Below are 21,499 nucleotides of genomic sequence, written 5' to 3' on the forward strand. Positions count from 1 at the left end.
GTAGCAAATCCTTTCACAGTCCAGGACAACTTCGCCTAACGCCCCGGGCAATGTCAGCGGAGGAATTACACCAGGCGTGCCAAATTACTTCTCTGAGCTGATTGTTGAGCTTGATACTTACGAGGAAGATAAAAGAGAAGTATTTTTGTTTCGCCAGAGGTTGAGCGCACGGCTTAGTTGTTGGCAATGGTTCAATATCGGTATGAGAGGTATTCGTCGTTCAATGTACGAGAATATTGTGATAAATTCAAAATATTTTTGGAAACCTAAATATGTGATAACACATATGATGTCACACACGAGTAGTTTGTAGCTCAGCGAACCTCTTTCACAAAAATATGAGAACTTCATTTGTCGGCTGCCCTTGTAATCTATGACTATAAGAAAAAAAATCAGGCGCCTACCACTTCCTCAAAAATAATTTAGTTTGTTAATTTTCGTAACTTTAAAGTCGTTGCCTTTGTTAATTTCAACCCAAGGTTTCTATCTCAGTTACGCAACGAAATTACATGCATGTTTCCTGGTTTTGTCAATTCATATTTTTTGACGTCTGATAACGTCATATTTATTGACGTCACGGGTTGTATGTGGCGGCGAAGTCGATAAAACATTTCTGTACATGACGTATTATTTGGCGACTCCAAAAACCACTGAGAAAAAATCTGAGTCGGCACAAATTGCAATGCTTACGGGATATGCAATGGGATGTCGGTTGTGTACAAAGTAGTGCAAACCTCAAACACTGTTCTGTTGTTGGAAAGGGAGAAAGTGGTCAGGTTTTTTGGGTAGGAAGACATATGCAACAGTGTAAAGTATAACATCGAAATATTAACTGGAATTGCACTCGGCGGTAGAAAAAGCTAACGTTCGTAAAAATCACTTCAGCTTGCAGTACAGAAAACACGGCGCAGTACGTTTATCGTTTGTGTGATCGACACACGTGATTTACAGAATTCAATACAACAAATATGAGTTCATGCGCACGCAACGGAAAACACGAGTATGACCCTGACAACACTATAAAATGGAACTGACGAAAATAGAACGTATAACAAGCACTTATTTGTGTGTCATCTTTGGTTATTCACCACTTGACTATCTCGAAAACCCACTGTTAAGATATCTTCCCTTGAACAAGAAATCCGGATATGGGACTTTTTACTCCATATCTTCGTAATCTCAGTCGTCATCATAGACGTTTGGCACTGAAGCGCTGACTGTTGCGTGGAGAGTTCAACAACTCGAGGAGGTGATTTTCATCGCTACGTCCTGTCCGCATCTTCCAACCAACAAACGAACGTAGTCCCCAGCTTGTCGGACTGTTTTTGTTGCTCTGAGCGACAATAAACACAGTTTATAAAACTGTCACATCATGGAAATGTCTTTGTTAAAGTTAAAGAAAAATCATCGACTAAAATGATCACACATTTGATTAAAAGGCAAATAAACAACAAGACTTCCCCAAACAATTAATACAAACCTTTTGTAAAAAAAGTTATGCACGTAGCAAAGCGTAGCGACCAATATTGTGATTATCGACTGACCTAAATACGAACCTTACTAACATTCTTCGATCAATATTAAAACGATTCGTTTATGAACGAAATTAATAAAAACAACTTAGGATTCTAGGTACTTACTCGTTGTAACTCATGTTGAGCAAGCTCACTCCGTTTGCGGCGAGAATTCGGTCGCCCAACTGCAAGCGACCCTCCTGTAACCAACACTTAATCACATCGTGATGCTTGGTGTGGCCGTGCTGAAAAATAATACAAGCGCCCGTTAATTTCCAGTTCGCTGTGCGTGTTCGCAACGAAATCCATTTCAAACAATCTGACATTCGCGATTTTGTTGGTGATAAACGTAGAACTCGCTTGTACATAATTATGTTGAATCGAAAATACTGTCAATGCTGCACATATACCTTGGTTCCTGGAGCGTCTGGCACCAACGACCTGACGAAGACGCCGGGTGTACACAATGACGTCACTGTGCCATCCACCAATCCAACGCCGAGTCCGTTTCGTCCTTTCTTAATGTCAACGATGAACACTTCTTTGGGCATACCCTGGGCGCCACCTTGCGGCTGAGAAGGCGAATCGGTAGACTCGGTCCTGGCTGTACGCAAACATAGATAGTGTAAGCGACTCACCTCATATTTTCGAGTGGATTTCGTTGTTCACCATTGGTTATACGACAGGTTTAAGATCATTACTTTCAACCCTTACCTTCTATATTGTTTGTAGAGACTTGGGTCGGAAGTGACGTCGTCTCGGAAACCGGAAGAAGAAGAACCTCGTCACACGCTTTCCCACGCTCATCTGCCTCCAGCTTTGACTTTGAGTCGAGAAGTTCGTTGATCGCTTGCGATGGACTTAAACGATCTACGTCACTCTCCTTACGATGTCGGCTCTTGTGCTGCCTGATGACGTAACCTTCCGGCTCTGATGACGACGACGAACAAGACGATGACGATGCAATGCGACCTTGCCCATCGGCCGACGCTGTTTCACCTAATTGGTGGGTTGACTTCGAACGGACAGAGGTAGGGGTTATACTTGTGGCTGGCGTTGTGCTCGCTACGTCAGAATTCGTGACCCCGCTCTTCGGACTTTCGCGGCTCGACGGTGGCTCCTGTGCGCCCTTCAGTGTTGGCTCTGTGTTGCGACGCGGACCGTTGGCTCGGGAGCGGGGATCCCCCGCAAGTTTGACTTTCCTGCTCAGTGTTTCGAACCAGGGTGAATTCGGAGGTTGGGAAAAATCAATGCGAGTCCCAGTAACAGGAAGCATCAGTGGCGGGTGTTGGTCGTAGCTTTCCATAACCAAGTCTGAAAGAGCGCATTTTCTTGTTAAGACCTGACTGCATGTGTTAATGATAAGTTCGCTACAATGTTTACTGTCGGGATGTCAAGTGTTAAAAAAGGTGACACAAATATATGAATAATATGAAGTAATTCTGTCACTCACTTTGGTCCAATGAGGATTCTGCTTCGTGTGTATGAGGACTCCACGCTTGAGGTTTTGCTCGGTTTCCAGGCAACTGGTATCCTTCCAAAACATGGTGAAGCTGGGCCGGCTCCAGACACGAATACGTTTCCCTGAAGCTTGTCCATGATCCCTGAAAAGTTCATTATAGTTGGAAACATTTCTTGATGAGATATTTTCCGTATCTTTTTTACATTAAAATTTTCACCTATGTTTTTAGTGTTTATGTTGGAAATAAACGCACACAGGATTCAAATTAGTACAAATTTTCAAAATCTAATCACAATTTTGTTAAATAAATTTTTCTACGTCATTAATTTTATAATCCTACCTTCGTTATCTGGGACCTTGGCGTGGCGAGTAGGTTTATGAGGGCCGACACCTTCTCCAGAAACACATTACACTGTTCCAAATACCCCGCATCCCCAGCCCAGGATTCAATCAACTCAAGGTTGCCCCGAACACGAGCTCCCATCTCCCACTTGTAATAACGGCGGTGAGCGTCTACAAACGTTCAGAAACAAAATTCCGGTCAATTTGCCGAGAAACAGATATAGATTTTCCAGTCTCGATAGTATTATGCTGGACAAATTAAGTAAAATAATTCCGTTTTTTTGTTAGGAATAATGCAAGATTGAGCTCTAATGTTTTCTCACGTTGTGATGTAAATGATAAGGTTTATATTTAAATTAATATCCGTGGTAGCAAATGGCACTTTGACTGACTCGAACCTGTGTTATTTTAAAAATATTTAACAAAATCAGTGCGACCAAAAAATCAAATTTGAACAACTCACCGTCCTCCATAAGAGTATTGAAGAGCGACACGTTGGTAAAGAAGAAGAGATAAGCGAACAATTGGTCGGAAATATGCTGGTGAACGTCATATTCTTCCACCATTTCACGTGCACTCTCGTACACCCCGGTCACGTGATCGACAAGAAGGTCGCCGGTGGGTTCGGAGAAAGGATTGCAATCAAGCACGGCTGGGAGGTAACTGTACAGTGTCTGCGAAAAAAGAAGACTTCAAGACGTGATCGGGTGAAAAGAAACTGCGGCGGAAGATTTAGTACCTTGGTTAGGTAGTAGACGAGTTGCTGGAAGGCGTACATCACAACTTCTTCAAGAAGCGCGAGAATTTCTTCATTCACTTCGAATTGTTCGATTTCGTTCAATAACGCGACATCCACGACACCTCTGCAAAACCAAAAAAAGATCTAATAAAAAAATTACTACTGATGCTCTTAGGCATGTTTCATTGCTGCAATACGGCTCTATGTTCGCCCCGCCTTTGCTTATCGTTCTTCTTTTTTCCTTTTCGATCTTTTTTGCGCTTTTTTCTCAGTTTGTGCGCCTTAACTTTGTCCACGTTGTATTATTCGCATTTTTACATCCTGATGAAGGCTGCAGCATGGTGGCCGAAACGTTGATATAATAAAATTATTGCAAGAGCCGTGTGGCAGCTATATAACTAACAAACGTTTGAAACAAAAACTATACAAACCATTGACGTATGAACCGTGGGTTGTTTATATACGTATGTGATGTTATATGGTAAATATTTTTAGTCTGTAGTCGTGTAATTGCAGTCATACATGTGAACACTGACTACAGTTTGAACATAGTTTCGATTGGTTCGTTACCTCATTCTCTCCTCGGTGATTCGCTCGTGAAGCATCGGAATTAGGTTTTTCTGCAGAAACTCGAATATCTCCAGTGAGTTTGACATCCAGTAAACCACAGGTCGGAGGGAGGGGAGAGTCAAACTAATGTTGCTGTTTGGATCTGGAGGTCTGTGACAAAATTATGTTCAAATTTAGTTGCTAATAAATAGGAAATTTTACTGGTTTACTGGACGTTGTACTTACGATTGTATTTCTTGGACAGAGACGTTACGCGTGGAATTCTGAAAAAGCAACAAATATGAGGAAACTGCATGGCTTTGAATGTAATTATTTGCTTATGTGTTTAATTACTGTATTATTATCAAGCTGTTTACGCCAGCTTTGCGACATCAAATATATAGGAGATGATTTATGACTTGGCTTGTAAAAAGACTTACCAGCACTAAAGTCTGTAAGTTGCTGGCGATTTTCAACAGCAGGTCGTTTTTGTGTTCCAGTCGAAAATTCAGACATGAGTGATAAATGCACTGACATAACAGAGCCGCCGGTGCGAACGGATATTCCGTACTTCGTTCATCCACCTCCCTGAACGAATCAAAAATGGCGCGAAGCACGTGGTCCTCACACTCGAGGGCATAGTTGAGGTCAGTGGGTATAAACTCGGGGACTTTCGGCCTAACTGTCGATTTCGTCGGTGTGTTTGTTGACCTCGACTCGCTGGTTTTTCGAGGCTTTTCTGTTTTCTTATCCGGGGTCGCCGGCAGTGACTTTGCTAACTCGCTAAAAGAAAACTTGTTGCTCAGATTCACATTCGACGATGGGTCTTTGAACATGAACATGGATTGCTTGCCGATCGTGATTAAGTCGCCGTGCTGCAGGGCGTACTCGGAGCCCACTCGGAGCCCATTGGCGGTAACCTCGGCTCTACTGTGCAGCGGGTTTACAGTGACGTGCCACCGACGATCGGCGCCCAAATCGCCGCCATCTTTGAATAAGATCTCGAGGCGTCGTTTGATCACACAGTGGTGCGGCAAAACGTCTGATGCGTTTAATCTCACATCAGATGCCTTGCTTCCAATCAATGTTTCCGGCTGCTTTAAGTAGTGCACAAGGCTCTCTTTGCCGTGGTGCCTGCCTACATCGCCCTGCAATGTTATAAGACACGGCAAAGGTGGAGTTTCCTCCTCGGCTTTGGACGATTCCGTACTGACGCTTGCCCTTGCGTCACAGCTGACGTCAGAGGGCGTTTTCTCCGGACTGTTTGTGGAGGTCGGGACCCTTGTATCGGCAGTAGTTGGGGGTGCACTTGCCACCTGCACGGGCGTCTCGGCAGGTGCGTCCGGTTCCCCGACGCTGTGAGCGGGAGAAAAGACCGGGTTCTGGCCAGACTCGGTTTCTTCCCCTTCCGATTCCTCGCTGTCCGTCTGTGGTTGGTTGGAAAGGGCGGCGTTGAGGTGGCTGTTCCTGCAATAAGGGACGGGTTTTTAGATTTGAGTGAAAAGCTTGACGCGAACATTGCGATGGTATTGAAGATTTTACCTCGATTTTTGTAAAATAAAGCGCCTGGCTTGGTTGTTGATGTCGCGTGTTGCATGGTCCTTCTCGTCATTCTTAAAAACCTGAACAAATCAATATTGTTTTAGGATAGGTGAAAGTTGTAACAGTGTTTATGGAGGCACGACAAGAGAATCCCAGAATCTTTCTAAACAAATCTTTTACAAGCAAAGCGGAGCCAATAATATGATTTCTGTGAGCTGCAGAGACTTTATAGGTCGAAACAGTGGCCATCTGTCTGCAGCTCACATAAATCAAATCTGTTACATTCAGCACATTGGTGTCCTGAAGTATTACATATTCAACAATAACAGTTTTTCTTCAGCATTTCACGAGTTCTTTTCGACGTCTATTCCTACCTTGGATCGTCTCCTAATTTCGAATCTCCGACAATGCCCGTCCAGCGGTTTCCAATACGACTGGAGAAGAAGAGGTTTGTCGTGGTCGCTAAGAGGACGAACGAGGTCCTCCTTGAAGTTGTCGCCCGCTCCAATCGCCATGGACGTGACATCCAACGACATGCTCCCTTATTAAGGAAACCATAATTAATTACCGAACGAGAATCATAAAATAATACTATCACCCTGAGAATGAAGAGACTGGCACATACTATTGTCAACATTGTCATATTTCATGGGAAAAATGTTTCGGCAAGAACTTATGCCATCACCGACAATGTTGAAAATAGTATGGGCCAGTGTGTTTATTCTCAGAATCATGAGCAAATCCGTAAGTAGTGTTCCTAAATACCATCGTTTTACAATCCTCAAACTTAACACAAACAAACCGTTTTCTTACTTGAGTTTCGTTTTGTTTTGCCTCCGTTCACCTTCGCCTTTATCGCCTCGAGATCCTCGTCCTGAACCCTCCCGACCACCTCACACAATACAAATTCCTTGGCTTGCTGCCTGGGTATGCCGTAACGCTGCAGTGCCATTTTAACCAGTTCCTGTGCGTTGGATTGCCGTGTTGCCATCACACTTTTGTAGTTCGCACCAGGGCTTACGGCGTCTCCAAAAATCTTCAAAATCCCAGGAAGATTGACGTCAGAGGACAATTCAGCGCTCTTGGTCGGTGAAGCGGATTCTTCCGACTCAGATGCTGCTCCTTGGTCTCCTCCCCGCTCCCTGGATGCGGATCGGGCACGATTCTTGCGAAGACTAAAGAAGAGTCGTCTCGCGGAGGCAGACCGCGGCTCTCTGCGCTGAGCTATGTTACCATTTTTCTGTTTTTGCTTCACGCTACGCAGGCGCCCAGTCCTCGTGTTGGCAGTTGGTTTTTCACGATTAAGAGGTAGAGTTGCTGATTTGATGTCGGTTTGGGATCTTCGAAGTGAGGATGCCTTTCGCTGTTGTCGGTGCGTGGGCGTCTTGGAAGCTCCGTTGGGCACCTTTGGATTGGACTTTTCCCGTTTAACCTCGCCGTTTCCTGTAAAATCAGAATAATCTCTAGAACAGAGCTGGATAGAGCGGTTTTATGCCCAATCTAACAATATACCCATAATAATTACAATATTTTATGAGATTATAATATCCTTTCTTTTGAGTACTATTTTTACAAGACAAAACCTTATTTGGTATCTCTAAAATATAATGTTTCTACTGTTGTCACACTCTGATGATATGAGCCATGTACGAGATTCGATATCTGATAATATGCAACTACCGTTGATTTTGGACATGGCAGCGACCAACAGCGGCGAAGCGGTTGTACGTCGACCGTCGTTCGTTGCCGCACTTTTTCTAAAACTTCCACTGCTGCTTCCACTTAAACTCGTGCGCCTGCGGGGAGTGCTCGGCGATGACGCCAATGAGCTCTTGTCGTCATCCGTGTTTTCTTGGTTTAGATTAAACCTGCGACAAAACTGGTTGATAACCGGGAGAGAAAAATATCAAAATTATTGCTATAATGGGCGTCTAAAATGATTTAAGAAATAAGTACATGTATTTGGAAAAAACGCCTATTTTTTAAGGTATTTGGTAAAGTTGGTCAAACAAGTTGAACAAATTTGTTAGATCCCTTGGAAGTGTTTGCACAATGACCTTTCATCCACATGCGAACTGATGTAACAATACAAAGAATTCGTGGAACATTGTTGAAGTCATGTTGTTTTGCCATCAGCGAAACACGAGCATGTTATTATTATTGGTTTGTGGCCCAGCTCATTAAAATCACAATTTTTCCTTTCAGCTTCATTAAATGCCAGGCGTGCCTTGTCTGAAACGATCACGCGTCGTTTTAAATTACCGCACGATTGTAATTTTTTTTGGGGGGAATAAGCTTGTGAGTTCACATTTGGAAAATGTGTTATTCCCAAAAAACTTTAAATTCGTGTCATAAGAAAGCATTATCCGCAATGAAACAAAGATATCCCTTGGAATAAGCTACAATTTTTCTTGCTCTTGATTCTTCAACCTGTGACTCGATTACGATGGTTGTTAATATCAAAGCAACGTCTGACGTATCCCACATAGCGTAACCAATTCGATATACACGTAGCCGGTGATTATATGCAAACGGCACTGGTGTTCCGCAATTAAAAAACCACACGTTTTGTAACGGAAACCCCTGCATACTTCTCCATGAGGCGCCTCCTTTGTTCAGGCGAAAACCCTTCGTGTCCCAAGATCCTCAGGAGCTCAGCGTTTCGGTCAGCTCCAGCCACGAGGTGAAAGGTCAAAGGTGACTTGGAGTTCACTGCCAGTTCTAGAGGACGATCGTCCGGATCCAGCAGTATTTCGTCTGTAAAAAACGCTGGTAAAATATGGCCATGCGTTGTTTCATATCCAGAAAGCAGCCTTCACGTAAGCAACACACACAAGCTGATCAAGCACTGAAAGCCGTTTGCCGGCCGTTTCATAAACGATCTAACCACTTTTCAGCAGTCTGAGTTAAAAACAACCATGCGATGCCTCTACCCTCTGTTACCTATAGTTAAGGAGCAACACCTTAACACAGCGTAATAACCTTTACGGTTTGGCATATTCCTGCTACTGCATTTTTAGCCTGGTTCCTGAATAGCTCTCAATTTCACTAAATCGGCTTCGCCGTGCGCGTGTCAATCCACAAACGTTCGCATCGTAATCGATTGGAGCAAAGAAAGCAGACATTTTAACGAAGCAAGCGGGTCGTGACGGAAAACAATTAATCGGCTGGCCCGGCTATTTATATCGTGTTCGGGCTTGTTGGGGCACAGCATCGGGCCCATTTTAGGCACCTGGTATACACATGAAGACATTGAGCGCGTGTTTGACTGAGAGGGGCCAAACGCATTGAATAGATCAATTGATTCATGTACGCTGACAGAACCAAGCATTTTGTGGGTGCCCACATATGAATTTAGAATATATAACTTTATTTACACGTTTAAAGACTATTTTGTAATAATACCTTCATTCGTCTGCGTTTGTTTCGCTTGCTCGATTAAAATACTAAGAAGTCGAAGAGCTATAATACTCTCCAATATTTTTACGCAGCACTAATTTGTGAGTAATATTCTTCAAAGAAACCATAGTTAGACAAAAAACAGCTGTAAGTACAAAGTAATTCACCCACGAACCTTTAGGAAGCATGTGGGATCCTCTGCTTGCTGATGCTAAACTAAACTGATTCAGACTAATCTGGAATTCCACCTGGCCGGATGAGGCCTGAACTTAATTACGGGTCAGCAAGTCGAAGCACAACCTCCGAGCTATCTCAGCGAAGGCTACCAATTATCCCAGGCTAACACGCAGCGTTTACACTTTATCCAGAAACAGAATCGGAAGAACCGCAAAGGAATTCCACTGCTAGACTTAAAGTCAGGATCAAGACCCCAACTGCGCATAAAGCTGATGTTTGCGTTTCGTTCACTGAAAGTATTTGCAGTTTTCTTTCCCTTGCCGAAAATCCGTTTAAAGGCGTGTGCTGTATTGTGGATCACTTGCACCTTCGAGGATTGTGTAACAGTGGCACGACGGGCGCTAATTGCCGCTCCGACGTCCCCCCGGGCCACAAGATATGAGTAAATGTGTCTTGCGTGGGAAAAGGCATGTCGGGGCGTCGGTGTGGATACGGTTAAGCTATGGGTGGATCACACAACGTTCAGGCATGGAAATAACCGAAAGTTTCCAAAATTCTCTTTATCTATCTGAAAGCGGGTTTACATTTGATGTGCCAGTACTTTCAAATTCCCTGTTACATTTGTATTTGTTTTCAATTAAAGTTTTTTTTGTGAATAGAGTACTCACGCACGCGTTCACCAGATAGCAAATGGACCTAACCAATGTTATATGTTTTAGTTGATAGAATCGATACAATTCAACGTTTCGCCAGTAACGCACAATCTTTTGCACAGTTTAATGATAACTAAAGAAACGCCTATAGCGGCAAATCAAAAGAACGTCCACCTCGTTACATAGGTTGAGTATACATATACAAAGAATATACATGTACAGAGACGTCTGAGGCCGATCCTGATCGCACTTACCTCTGTAACTCCAACCACTACCGCTGGACGGGCAAGGGGAGGGAACTTCCGGTCCCGTGATGTCGCAGTCGACCGACTCAAACGACTTGTACGTACTTTCCATGCTGGTAGTTTTACGCATCCTCGCCAGTATTTAAATCATTACGGGTGGTGAACTGGATTCAATTTACACTACAGATTTACACCCCCTATAAAACTTGCTTTTATACTGGAAACAAGAGGAATTTTCATTTAGTTTTCGGCTGCAACTGTGCTGATTCATGAACCTTGGTCAAAATGCACTGGTTTTTGCTTGGATAAGTAATTTAGCGCCATATTTTCGCAAAAAGGTAAAGATTTCAATCACATTTTCTTTATTGGATGACTCACTCAACAGATAGTGTCGTACCCTTTCCTTAATTCCAGTGAAAATATACTTCAAACAGAAAACCGTTAAAAAACAAACTGAGACCCTGCTTCCCTCAAATCGCCTCGGGACAACAATGCTACGGCGTCATTTTTGGCCCGACAGATTCGCTCGATTGCAGGCATTTAACACAGCACTGCTCACCGACTACGTAATTAATACGTAATCGCATCGTGTGCGCCCTGATGAATCATGCACATCACCTAAACGTACCGGTGGTACCTAATAAGACTAAGAGAGCATTGCAAACTACCTGCAGAATGGCCTAATAGGAAATTCCTCACCATGTCTTGCTTCATTTGAGCGCTACACATATATGGCGCCTTCCTTGATAACAAGGCATCGCAAATACACCTTTGACTGATCGCTTTCGTTTTTGTGAAACTCCATTTACAAGCAAATGACTGATGGCTTGGGCGTTGTGCTGGCTGTAGGCCGAATACTTTCGTTTGAAGTACGTATCGCGGTATTTAAAGTACAAACTGTCCGTGTTTCGTACAACAAAGCAACAATATAACGCTTTTATTATTTGTGAATCGTAAATCTATTTATTACCGCCATAACTGACCTGGCGACAAAATTCAGTGTAACCTCTTGCTTCTGCGCTTGTAACTGGAAAAGTACAGGACATTTCTGGTTGCAACTGGGCAATAGCGTTCGTTCTTTTCAGGCAATCTGACGTCGGTCCACGCCAAAAACAAGTCGTTCCGCATTCCCGGCCACGAACAATTGCAATACGACATAGAGAGAAGCGGAAATCATTGAAACGCAAACAAAATCTCATGGCTAGTGGGAAGCGGAAAACTGCTCTTGCGGGTTTGGGAGAATTGTGTACGAGACTTAATACTGGCCACTGTTTGCAACACAGACTATTTCCCGCATAATCCCAACATTTAAACAGACTCGGCTCTACACAAAATACGAACATCCATGCGGCTACAATAGGTAACAACAAACAGGAACTGCAACCTCCCTAGGCCTGCGGATACAAACGAATTAAAGATTACCGATGTCGAGTCTGACGCGTACCTATAGGTGTTAACGCACTTACAATCGACATGAATTGAGTTACGCAGCGCAGCGCGAAAATTCGAAACCACAACCGAAATATAATCAAATATTCAGCGTCCACAAGCTGTCCGTGAGGCGGCGAACAGACAAATTTCGTTTCTAACCTCGTCGGTCAACGCAATTTTGTTTAAAATCGGAGCGTCAGTCGATCTCCACTCGTATGTGATAGGCTTCATGTGAACACTTAAAGAGTTACAGTAAACAGGAAAAATTTAAAGCACTTGCCCACATTCTTGGTAGCAAACCTATCGCACAGCGGAAGACACTACTTTAAGTTTTCGCCAAACTTGATCCACATATGCCTACGCAACATGGAAATCTGTGCGAATGTTAAAGCTATAGTTTGGAGTAGTATTTCAACTCAAATGTATAACCAAAAATAACGGCTGGTTGCCCTGTTCACACTGACTGATAAAATTCGCACATATTTCTATTTTTAGTTTTTTCCATCGCACAGAATTCGATAATTCGGCTGAGGCCAAACCAAAGCCGAACGAAAATGCTACAAACGATTGAACCGCCGATATAAACAAAATAAACTCCTCCGGTATTTTGCGTTTAGTATGCACACTGCACATTAGCAGAGACAGTATAGTAACCGAGCGACGTCTTTAACACCGATTATCGGTAAATAGCCACTTGTCATAGGGACCAACTGACCCTGACCAACTGTTTTGTGTGTGGCGCTGGCACATAAGCCTGTAATTTACCGTTTGAGGTGCATTAAAAGTCGAAACAAAACCCATACTAACAAGTGTGGGAAAGACCTTTAAAGTCGTACTTTGTTGTTGTGCTTCCAATAGCTTGCAGAATACTCTGCCAGAATTGTTTGCATATCAACTCACACACAATATTTACTTTCTACGTCATCTGCTATAATGTCCCTGTTCATCCGCTATTGTCAAAAGCGAAAGAATCCCGAGTTATGGGAAGTCTGGTCGGCCATTTCCTTCTGCGCTTTGACCCCGAGCAAACAATCTACACCCCCTTTCCTCTACAGCACACAGCAATAAAATAGCATAATCGCTTCAACTCTTGACAGAATCCAGTAATTTGCATGACTTGAAGCCACCAGTAAGTGCACCCAGACTGTGAGGAATCCAACAAATTTGACTGAAGTATAATTACCGGCGAGACAATGACGTTATTGTACGGCCACAGTGTTTTAATTGCGCAACACCTAAAGTGCATCTTGGTACGTTCTAGGTAACAGCGAACTGCTTCAGAGAATGTGTATTTCGTCCTTTAACCAACGGGTCTTTACAGGTTTACACAATAATGGGTCGTTAGTTGTCATAGCGTGGACATGCGACCACGAGTGAGGTCATGAGTTTGCTGTGTCAGTACAAAGGGTACATGATGGCCTTTACCAGGAAATTGAAATCATTAGTAAAATACATTATCTGTCCACTGTAATTTATAGGGACGTCGTAGAAGCGATGCTTTAAACATTTAAATGTGCAATACAGTTCACCTGAAAAACTGCTTTAAGCCCAAACTTCAGGTTAGGTTACATACAAAAACGAAATTTTGCTGAAATAACGGAGGAACAATTTCCTTCAGACAATGATATTCTGCAAATCGCGTATTTCGCAGCTGCTTCTGGCGACGATTTATTTGCTTTCCGGTTTAAGTGAAAGTGCTAACTGTAATTTTCTGCAATTTCTCCTTTTTTATCTAAACTTACGGAAGTCTGCATCACAGCCACGCACGTGTTTCGAAATGGCACGGCCTCCGATTCGCCAATGACGACCGCTGAATAAACATATTTTCACCTTCCCGTGACATAGAGTTATCAGTTGACCTCAACCAACGCGTGACGCAACCGTTCTCTAGCCTAACATGGAAAGCATCTTTCAAAACTATAACAGTACTTCTTCGCGGAAAATCTGGAAGATTTTTGGCCTCCGCGGTTTTGAATGAAAACAACCGCAAACGTAAGTGACGTAACAAGGGGCCTCAGGTGCGATCGTCATCTTGAACTTTCAAATTGGGAAAGCCAAAAAGCCCTTTCGAGTGGCGTAAGCCGTATAACCTAGAGCGGTAACCGTTACACGTTAGCACAAAGGTTGTTCGTTGAGATAATTGTACTTTCGGGTAATTACATAGCCTACATAGTAACACAGTCATTAAAATTACGTTGTTAAAGACATAATTTTTATTGATCAGCGACACTGTGATGCTGTGTACTGCGTGAAGTTGTAAAGCAAGTGTGGGGTCAGTGGTCTATCTCAACTGACACAGGCCATTTTCAACATGCGCATCGTGGTTACGTAAATATTTCAATACCGCATGATTTGCACACGAACCGATAATTTCTTGGTAAACGAACAAGCCAACATTCAGACTCTCTTCGAAAAATACAACACAACAAAAATCCTTGCACACACAAACTGCTAAGTCCTCTATTTCAGACGCCTTGCAATCTAAATATTAAAACGGAACATAAAACGTCAATTAAGGCAGTTTTTATACTGCTATCGAACCTTTTCAATCAGTTATCAATTCTTTATTACGCGGCAGTTCCGCTACACTAGTGGAAAATGCAACGGAAATGGCACCTGAATTGACGTGGCTGTACAACAATACATCGCTGTATCTATATGCATCTCCATAAAGCATGACGTCGTAAAGTAGTTGAACGAACAGCTGAGATGAGTTATGGGCTTCTATCAGTCCCATCCGTTACCATAAACCGATCGTCGCTAGCAAGACTAATAACTGACTGACCGAGTCCTTTCCAGAACGATAAAGGAAGCAGCAAAACGTATACAACGGAAACAAAAACACAAAAACAAATGGGAGGGGGGAAACTATATCGCCCATAGGTGCTCGTGGGTCTGTATCAACACAGAAGCGCTATTGAACATCACCTAACCACCTCAGGTTGATAAACCTGCCTGTGCGCCACGCTGTAAAAACAAACTGAGACAATATTGTGTCTCCACCGTATGATCTAAACGGCTGGTCGTGCTCTGATATTTTGTGATTAAACCCAGCTGGTTGGTTGGCATTCTAGGAGATTGTGGTGTTTTATCTGCACAGCAAGTTTTTGCAATTCGGATCTAATTTAGTTTTACCTGTGTAAATTGGAATTGATTTTCTTGGACCTAAGTAACATCCATACTCAACCAATGTCCAAAGATTTTGTCATACCCCTGATTTTGTTTTAAACAATTTTGCTGCAGTAAACAGTCAAGCACTTATTTGACCATATAAAACCACACACTTGTAACTCTGACATGTGCTCTACATAGACAGCGGTTAGCGTCATGGCTTATCCATAAGCTAACTTACTAACATGCTACTGGAAGCAGCAGCAACGACTCGTCCATCAAAACCACGAAGGTGGAACAATAATCTTACAATCTAGAGATCTGGGGATCGCATCTCGTCTATCTCGAACATCTGACATTAAGTTTAACAGCCGACAATTATCAGATTCAATTCTGACGCGACTGTCGGGTTTTCCTAATTCGCCTCGAGCGGATTGAGATGTGATTGCGACTTTCACGACACCTTCCTGGGCGATTACGAAAATGACCAGTGAAAACACCCAGTCCAAATACCTTTTTGCGCTTTTTTGCTTTACAAGACTACGTAGTTGCCTATCAATTAAGAAGCAGGGACCGTCGCCATCAATTCCCATTTCTACATTCACACGCTGAATATATTATTTCCCATTCACACGAAACGTAGTTCCTTCAGGATCAACTTTCTGCATGCTATATTCCGTATATACGACTGCCATTGTAAACCCACTGTCTTCTCCCGACCCGTGATATAAATACTGCGTATAACAATCAACTAAGTGGCCTATCCAAAAAATAGCTGCAACTGCATAAACCTGACTTACCGGTCCTCGAAGAATCTCGAAGTCAGTTATCAATACAACGAACGCACTATAATCGGCTACAGAAGCCATATCGGTATAAACCTTCTCCTTCATAGGACAATCGTCATCAGAAACCTAATCCGCGCACACATTCAATCGGATATGTATTGTTTACACGCGTAACGCGCAGTCCGATAGCTGGCCATTAATTCGACGAAGTACGCTCGGGCGAGCACTGAAGGGTCTGTGAGCGGATTACAACCCAGGCGCCGAGAGCAGGGCATATGTCGACAACCTGTTGTAAGGCTACTGCCCTTAAACGCAATCAAGTCATCTCACCGCTTTTCCGCCACTTCAACGACGACGATGCTTTAAAAGTCGCTCGTCTGAATAAAGTAGCGTTGTCTGGCCTTTAATCGCATATAATATCGATTCACATTTGATGTTTAACTTCGTGTTTGTTGTTCGGGAACGGGCAAACTTCGGACATGGGAAACAACGTACAGCATGTACGTACGACACACAGTTTGCTTTGCTGTTGGACAAAAGCGTATAAAGTGCTTGTATTCTCCTAATGGGACCCTTAAGTACTAGCGGTGCTTTTGTGTTTTTCACCGCAAACTCACCAAAAACAAATTGTTTCTACTCAGCTAGACACGCCGTGAACCACCTTCTTAACAGAGCGTTATATACACTAAGACACAAATGTTGCCAGCAGCAATTAAACTCAAACTGAAACAATTATGTAGGATGAAATGTGTTTAAACTCTCGTTTGTTTTTTTTACTCCATTTTAAAATGAAACACATTTTCTTGCTTGAAAAACCTTGCCCATTAGACGCCTGTCCGACAACACTTGCTCAAAACAAAGCAAAAAGTTCGAGCACCAAGTTTCCTGATAGTGATAACGTATTATCAAAATTAGGACCAGATGCGACCGCGTCGTACTGAATTGTAAAAATCACAACAAAACACTGGTGTTGTTTTGCGCGTTCGTCTTCGTCACCATGGAACGATAATTAGCGGTTGTGCCAGCCCGAAGCGATCCATAGGCATTGTCACAAAACAATTGGACTGTCCCCCCAATCTGTGGGAAGGCACGATTGGCGTTAGTAGCACAACTCTCAAAAATACTGAAATCGATGACCATGTTCCGAGCGTTAACTCAACGTTAACCCTAACCCATGCACCACTACGAAGCATTGACCATCGCGGTAGCGTAAAATTGTTGACATATCTGGCAAATAGTGCCATCCAGGCGGCATGGTACAATTACGTCTGGTGTTCTAAAATTAGATTAAGTACATAATTTTTGCCCACATGAAACCCATGCTTGCTTCTTGATAAACGCAATCACACAACTTTTCAATTTTGAACAAAAACTCCAATTTGCATCTTGTTGGGAAAATTGGAATTTCATTGATTTGCGTAATTTTTCCTTCGTATACATTTGGAAATGGAATGAGCACGGAAGTACTGCGCCTTACGGGGCCTAATGAAGACCACCCAAAAGTCATCAACATCAAGAATTTTGATTAAATTCAGGTACCTCACTGTGCAAGGTACGCTAACCAATATCTTAAATAGGTGCTGGCCTATTAAGGTAGGGGCGTTGTCGTAAGTCCCAACCAGATTGACAATAATTATTGAATTCCTGTTACGTCAGCATAACGCGGTAATTGGAACGACCAAGAAGGGCATCGGTAAGAGACTCGGTTAATGATCCGCTTCCATGTTGGGTTGTGTGCGCAAAATTATGCAAAATGCGTTAATGGTCGCATAAATCATGCGCTTACAATATGTTGCAGCATTGCGGGTACATAACTGTGTTTTTATTTTGCATACATTTTTACAAAATTTTCGCATGCAAGGTTGGTGTTTGAGTTTCAATATGTTTTTTTAATTTTCCGTGAAATTCTGCCTTAGCTTCCTGAAAACTGACCTCTCAAAACATGCTTTACCAACGTGATCACGACCGGCGAATTCGACAATAAGTTCACAAATAACACAAACCTCCATTAATGATCTCCCGCAAATCGCAGCGAACGTGATCTTGAACTCCGAACTTTCGTCGCAAAGTGGGCATGATGTCGCGCACGCAGTCGCGGTCCGACAGCGTCATCAAGCGTAAACTTTCCTGCTGGGTGATTGGGGAACGATAGAAAAATCGAAGCGGACCGGAGTAAACAAGCTCGTCTGAACCCTTAGATGCAAACATTCAAATTGAGAGAGTTATGGGCTGATGGGCAAGAAATGTGTAAGTAGATGTATACCTACATTGACAACGGCCAACGTACATAAAACATGTCAAATAATATTTTAACCCTGAGGAAGCCTATAGGCTTGGATAGCAGGAGAAACGTCAGTGAATGCGAGTTACGTTTTAATGAGCCAAAAAAACAGACTATTAAACTATAATATGCCTGACAGCAACAGCAACGTAATATTTTAACCACTGATTTTCAATATAAACAAACAGAAGGGCTAGGAGTCTTTCTTACTATTATGTTAAAATTGATTCTGATTGATAATTATGGCCCTTGGTAATCCACACATAACTTCTACCCGCTCACTTGATATGTTCACACAGATGGGAAAAGCAATTATGGAATTCAAACACGTTTTTTTTCGAGGGCAAACGAGTGCAAAATTAACTTGGAATCGATTCGCCTTTTCCCCTTCCAACAAAATTATAACGAGATAAAAACAAAACCTTAAGTAATCTGGGAACATTAAATCATCAGTCGGAAGTTATGCACGTTTCCAAATCGTGAGGTAATCAACCAACCCGTCTGAATTAACAGACGTTGTTTTGACTGCCAGGCAAATATAATGGCGCCAAAAACGATGTTTGCAATCATATTGGCCCGAAAAGTGTTTTTATGATGGAATTGTTGTTAATTCGCATGATATTTTAACAACTAACTTTGATCATTAAGGAACCAACTCACATGATGTCCAGTGTGAGATAAAGTAAACAAAAAGTGCTTTAAAACTAAAAATGAGGGTTTATACTTGACGTGTATTGAGAGATTGTAATACGCACTCAGCAGTACACTAATATTTAAAGGTTATATCTAACACCGTTTATATAATTTCGCACCTTAAATTTAGCAAGGAACTAAATATAAAGCATTCATTCGTTGCATGAAGTTTGCCGCAAGGCGCCAACGGGGTTCATAGAGTAAACATATAGGGTTGGATGAAAACATTAGCATATTGTTCGAACGCAAACATCGGCTTATTTAATCTGAGGCTTTTCACAACAGAACAATGAGCTGGTATGGTTGTAAAGAGAATATGTCGTCAAAATCACGTTTGCTTTCTCATTATTGAAGCAATTTACGCCGACTGAAACCCAACCATTAATCGTGTGTACTTTGTGAAAACGTATAAAATAAAGGCTGCTGATCTGATTTTGTATTAACCACTTAATTACAAACAAGAAATACATGTATAACATACGGGATATATTATATACCTCGAGGAGTTTTACTTTAAACGCCCCAACTTGACCTCTGCGGTTGAATGCCTCGACTTTGGCACGAAGTTGGCGTCTCCTCTCTTCGATGTCGTCTTCAATCATCTGATGGTTAGCTCTACATACAACCAAAAGGTTTCATAAATAAAGTAAAATCTCTACAAAAACTAACGTCACAAAACAGATCAAAGCGAACGGCGAGTATATAAGTTTGACCATAAAATATCACTGGATGCATCCAACCTTCTGGTCGCACGCTCGTGGATCTTTTGCAGATGACGTAATATAACCGGGTTGGTTAGGACCACATTTGGGTCAGAAGCGTGGATGAGATGTTCGGGTGCCAATACCAAGTCTTCCGACTTGCGTTCGCCATAACTGACTTGGCTTATATCCGTGGCGGTGGAGTATTGCCTACTCTTCTTACGGTTCCCGCCCATAGCAGTTGACTTCTTTCGACTGGCGTACTCCATCGTTATATATTTTGCGGCTTAGAGTCGGGTAATATTTCGATAAATCATGATTTCAGTTGCCCAGCAACATATAAGCTCCTATATGACATAATTAACCACACTGGGGAACAAAGAAAGTTATATTTATCATTAGGGTCACAAAAATTTCAGAATGGTCTAAGAATTCCGTATTTGTGAAACGCAGTGACTTTCAGTTAGTCATTTCAGTTAACGCCACGAGGGCTATGCACGTCACTGGTCATATTTGATTGCCTATTTATTCACTCAAACAAAGAAAGACCAGTGCAGCTATGGTGTGACTTCCAAAGATCTTGTCAGCTGAATAGGTAAGCAAGACTTCCACAGACCTATTAGGTCGAAACAGTGGCCCTATGACTGCAGCTAATGAATAAAATATTATTGGCTCTACTGCTTTTGAAAGAAGGGTCAATTGATTTAGAAGGGACAATCGTTGGAACTTTAAACTCACATTGTCACTAAAATTACACATAAACATTTGTGACCCTTTCCTGCAGTCTCACTTTCCAAGTATAGTGTATTTTTAATCTAAAAACTTGATCTATTGCTGCAGCACGACACATCTCGTTCAAACCTTACCACGTGCCTTGAGTAAAATTAAATTTCGGACCTTGACAGCATTATAATTTTAACACATTATATGATGCATTATATTCGGAATGAAGTCAGGCTGCGGGCGTCGCTAACTAACCATGCCAAGCGGAAGCTAAATTGTGACGTATGCCAGGGCTATGTCTACTTCTCAATCACGACTATCTGGTGCATATCCACACGCACGTATAGAGGTGAGATGACAATTTTACTTTCTTAAAAAACAAATGAGTTAACAACACATTTCTACGACTCAATAGCGGTTGCACAATGCTCTGCCTTTTCTCCAATAACTGCTTTCCCACATTTACGAGCATATCGACTGTCCAATCATCGATAAAATACGTAAGCAAGATGCCAAAATTATAAGTCGACACTGCACTGTCCAATCTTAATGTATCCTATGATACGCCGTTTCCTGAATGGTTTAAGACAAAGCGTCGACAGATTTAGAAACGTAAACCCTCAATTGAATTACAATATACTTGATTACAATTTTGTCTACAAAACGACAGTCTTCTGAATGCATCAATGTTGGATTAACCCTTCGCAACAGTTTGTCAAAACAGCTATAGTTAGTTCGCAAACATTCTCAAATAAATTAACAAAAAATCCCATTGACCGATGAATTTTCGGTTGATTTCATCGTGACGTACAATTTTGTGTCCGAAACAACAACCTCTGATGAATACATCTATGTTGGATTAACCCTTCGCAGCAGTTTATCGATACAGCTATAGTTAATTCGCAAACATTCTCAAATAAATTAACAAAAAATTCCTTTGACCGTGGATTTTCGGTTGACTTAATCGTGACGTCAGTTGTCAGAGTCAGCTTGTGAGTTTAAACTCCACCAGGATAATTGATTTTCTAACGTCAATCCAAATTTGGAAAATTGTGACGTATTTTTACGTACAACGTCGCTTTGCGAGGTCACTGCGAGGGGGCGTATCATTAATTTTTTCAGCTTTGTTCAGACTGAAGCCTTTATTTA

The 21,499-nt window shown here is 42.2% G+C and overlaps 1 protein-coding gene across 2 annotated transcripts; it reads right to left on the reverse strand.

Moving 5' to 3' along the window:
* Positions 1–539: 539 nt before the first annotated feature.
* LOC145888511 (ras-associating and dilute domain-containing protein-like) lies at positions 540–19,987 on the reverse strand. 2 transcript variants are annotated; one of them, XM_082979271.1, is made up of 19 exons: positions 19,667–19,987; positions 19,424–19,541; positions 17,956–18,145; positions 8,740–8,905; positions 7,829–8,016; positions 6,962–7,591; positions 6,523–6,689; positions 6,149–6,228; positions 5,047–6,073; positions 4,853–4,890; positions 4,628–4,777; positions 4,058–4,181; positions 3,782–3,992; positions 3,317–3,489; positions 2,968–3,118; positions 2,229–2,828; positions 1,925–2,118; positions 1,641–1,759; positions 540–1,333 (listed from the first exon to the last, which is right to left on the reverse strand). In XM_082979271.1, the coding sequence occupies exons 1-19, from the start codon at positions 19,894–19,896 to the stop codon at positions 1,234–1,236; spliced, it is 4,656 nt and encodes a 1,551-aa protein (XP_082835397.1). In that variant the 5' UTR covers positions 19,897–19,987; the 3' UTR covers positions 540–1,233. The 2 variants fall into 2 exon arrangements, with proteins under 2 accessions (XP_082835397.1, XP_082835398.1); XM_082979272.1 differs by lacking the exons at positions 17,956–18,145; positions 19,424–19,541; positions 19,667–19,987 and adding an exon at positions 10,632–10,832.
* Between the last annotated feature and the right edge of the window lie 1,512 nt (positions 19,988–21,499).

The sequence above is a fragment of the Ascidia mentula genome, chromosome 2, assembly GCF_947561715.1.
Source record: "Ascidia mentula chromosome 2, kaAscMent1.1, whole genome shotgun sequence".
Lineage (NCBI taxonomy): Eukaryota > Metazoa > Chordata > Ascidiacea > Phlebobranchia > Ascidiidae > Ascidia > Ascidia mentula.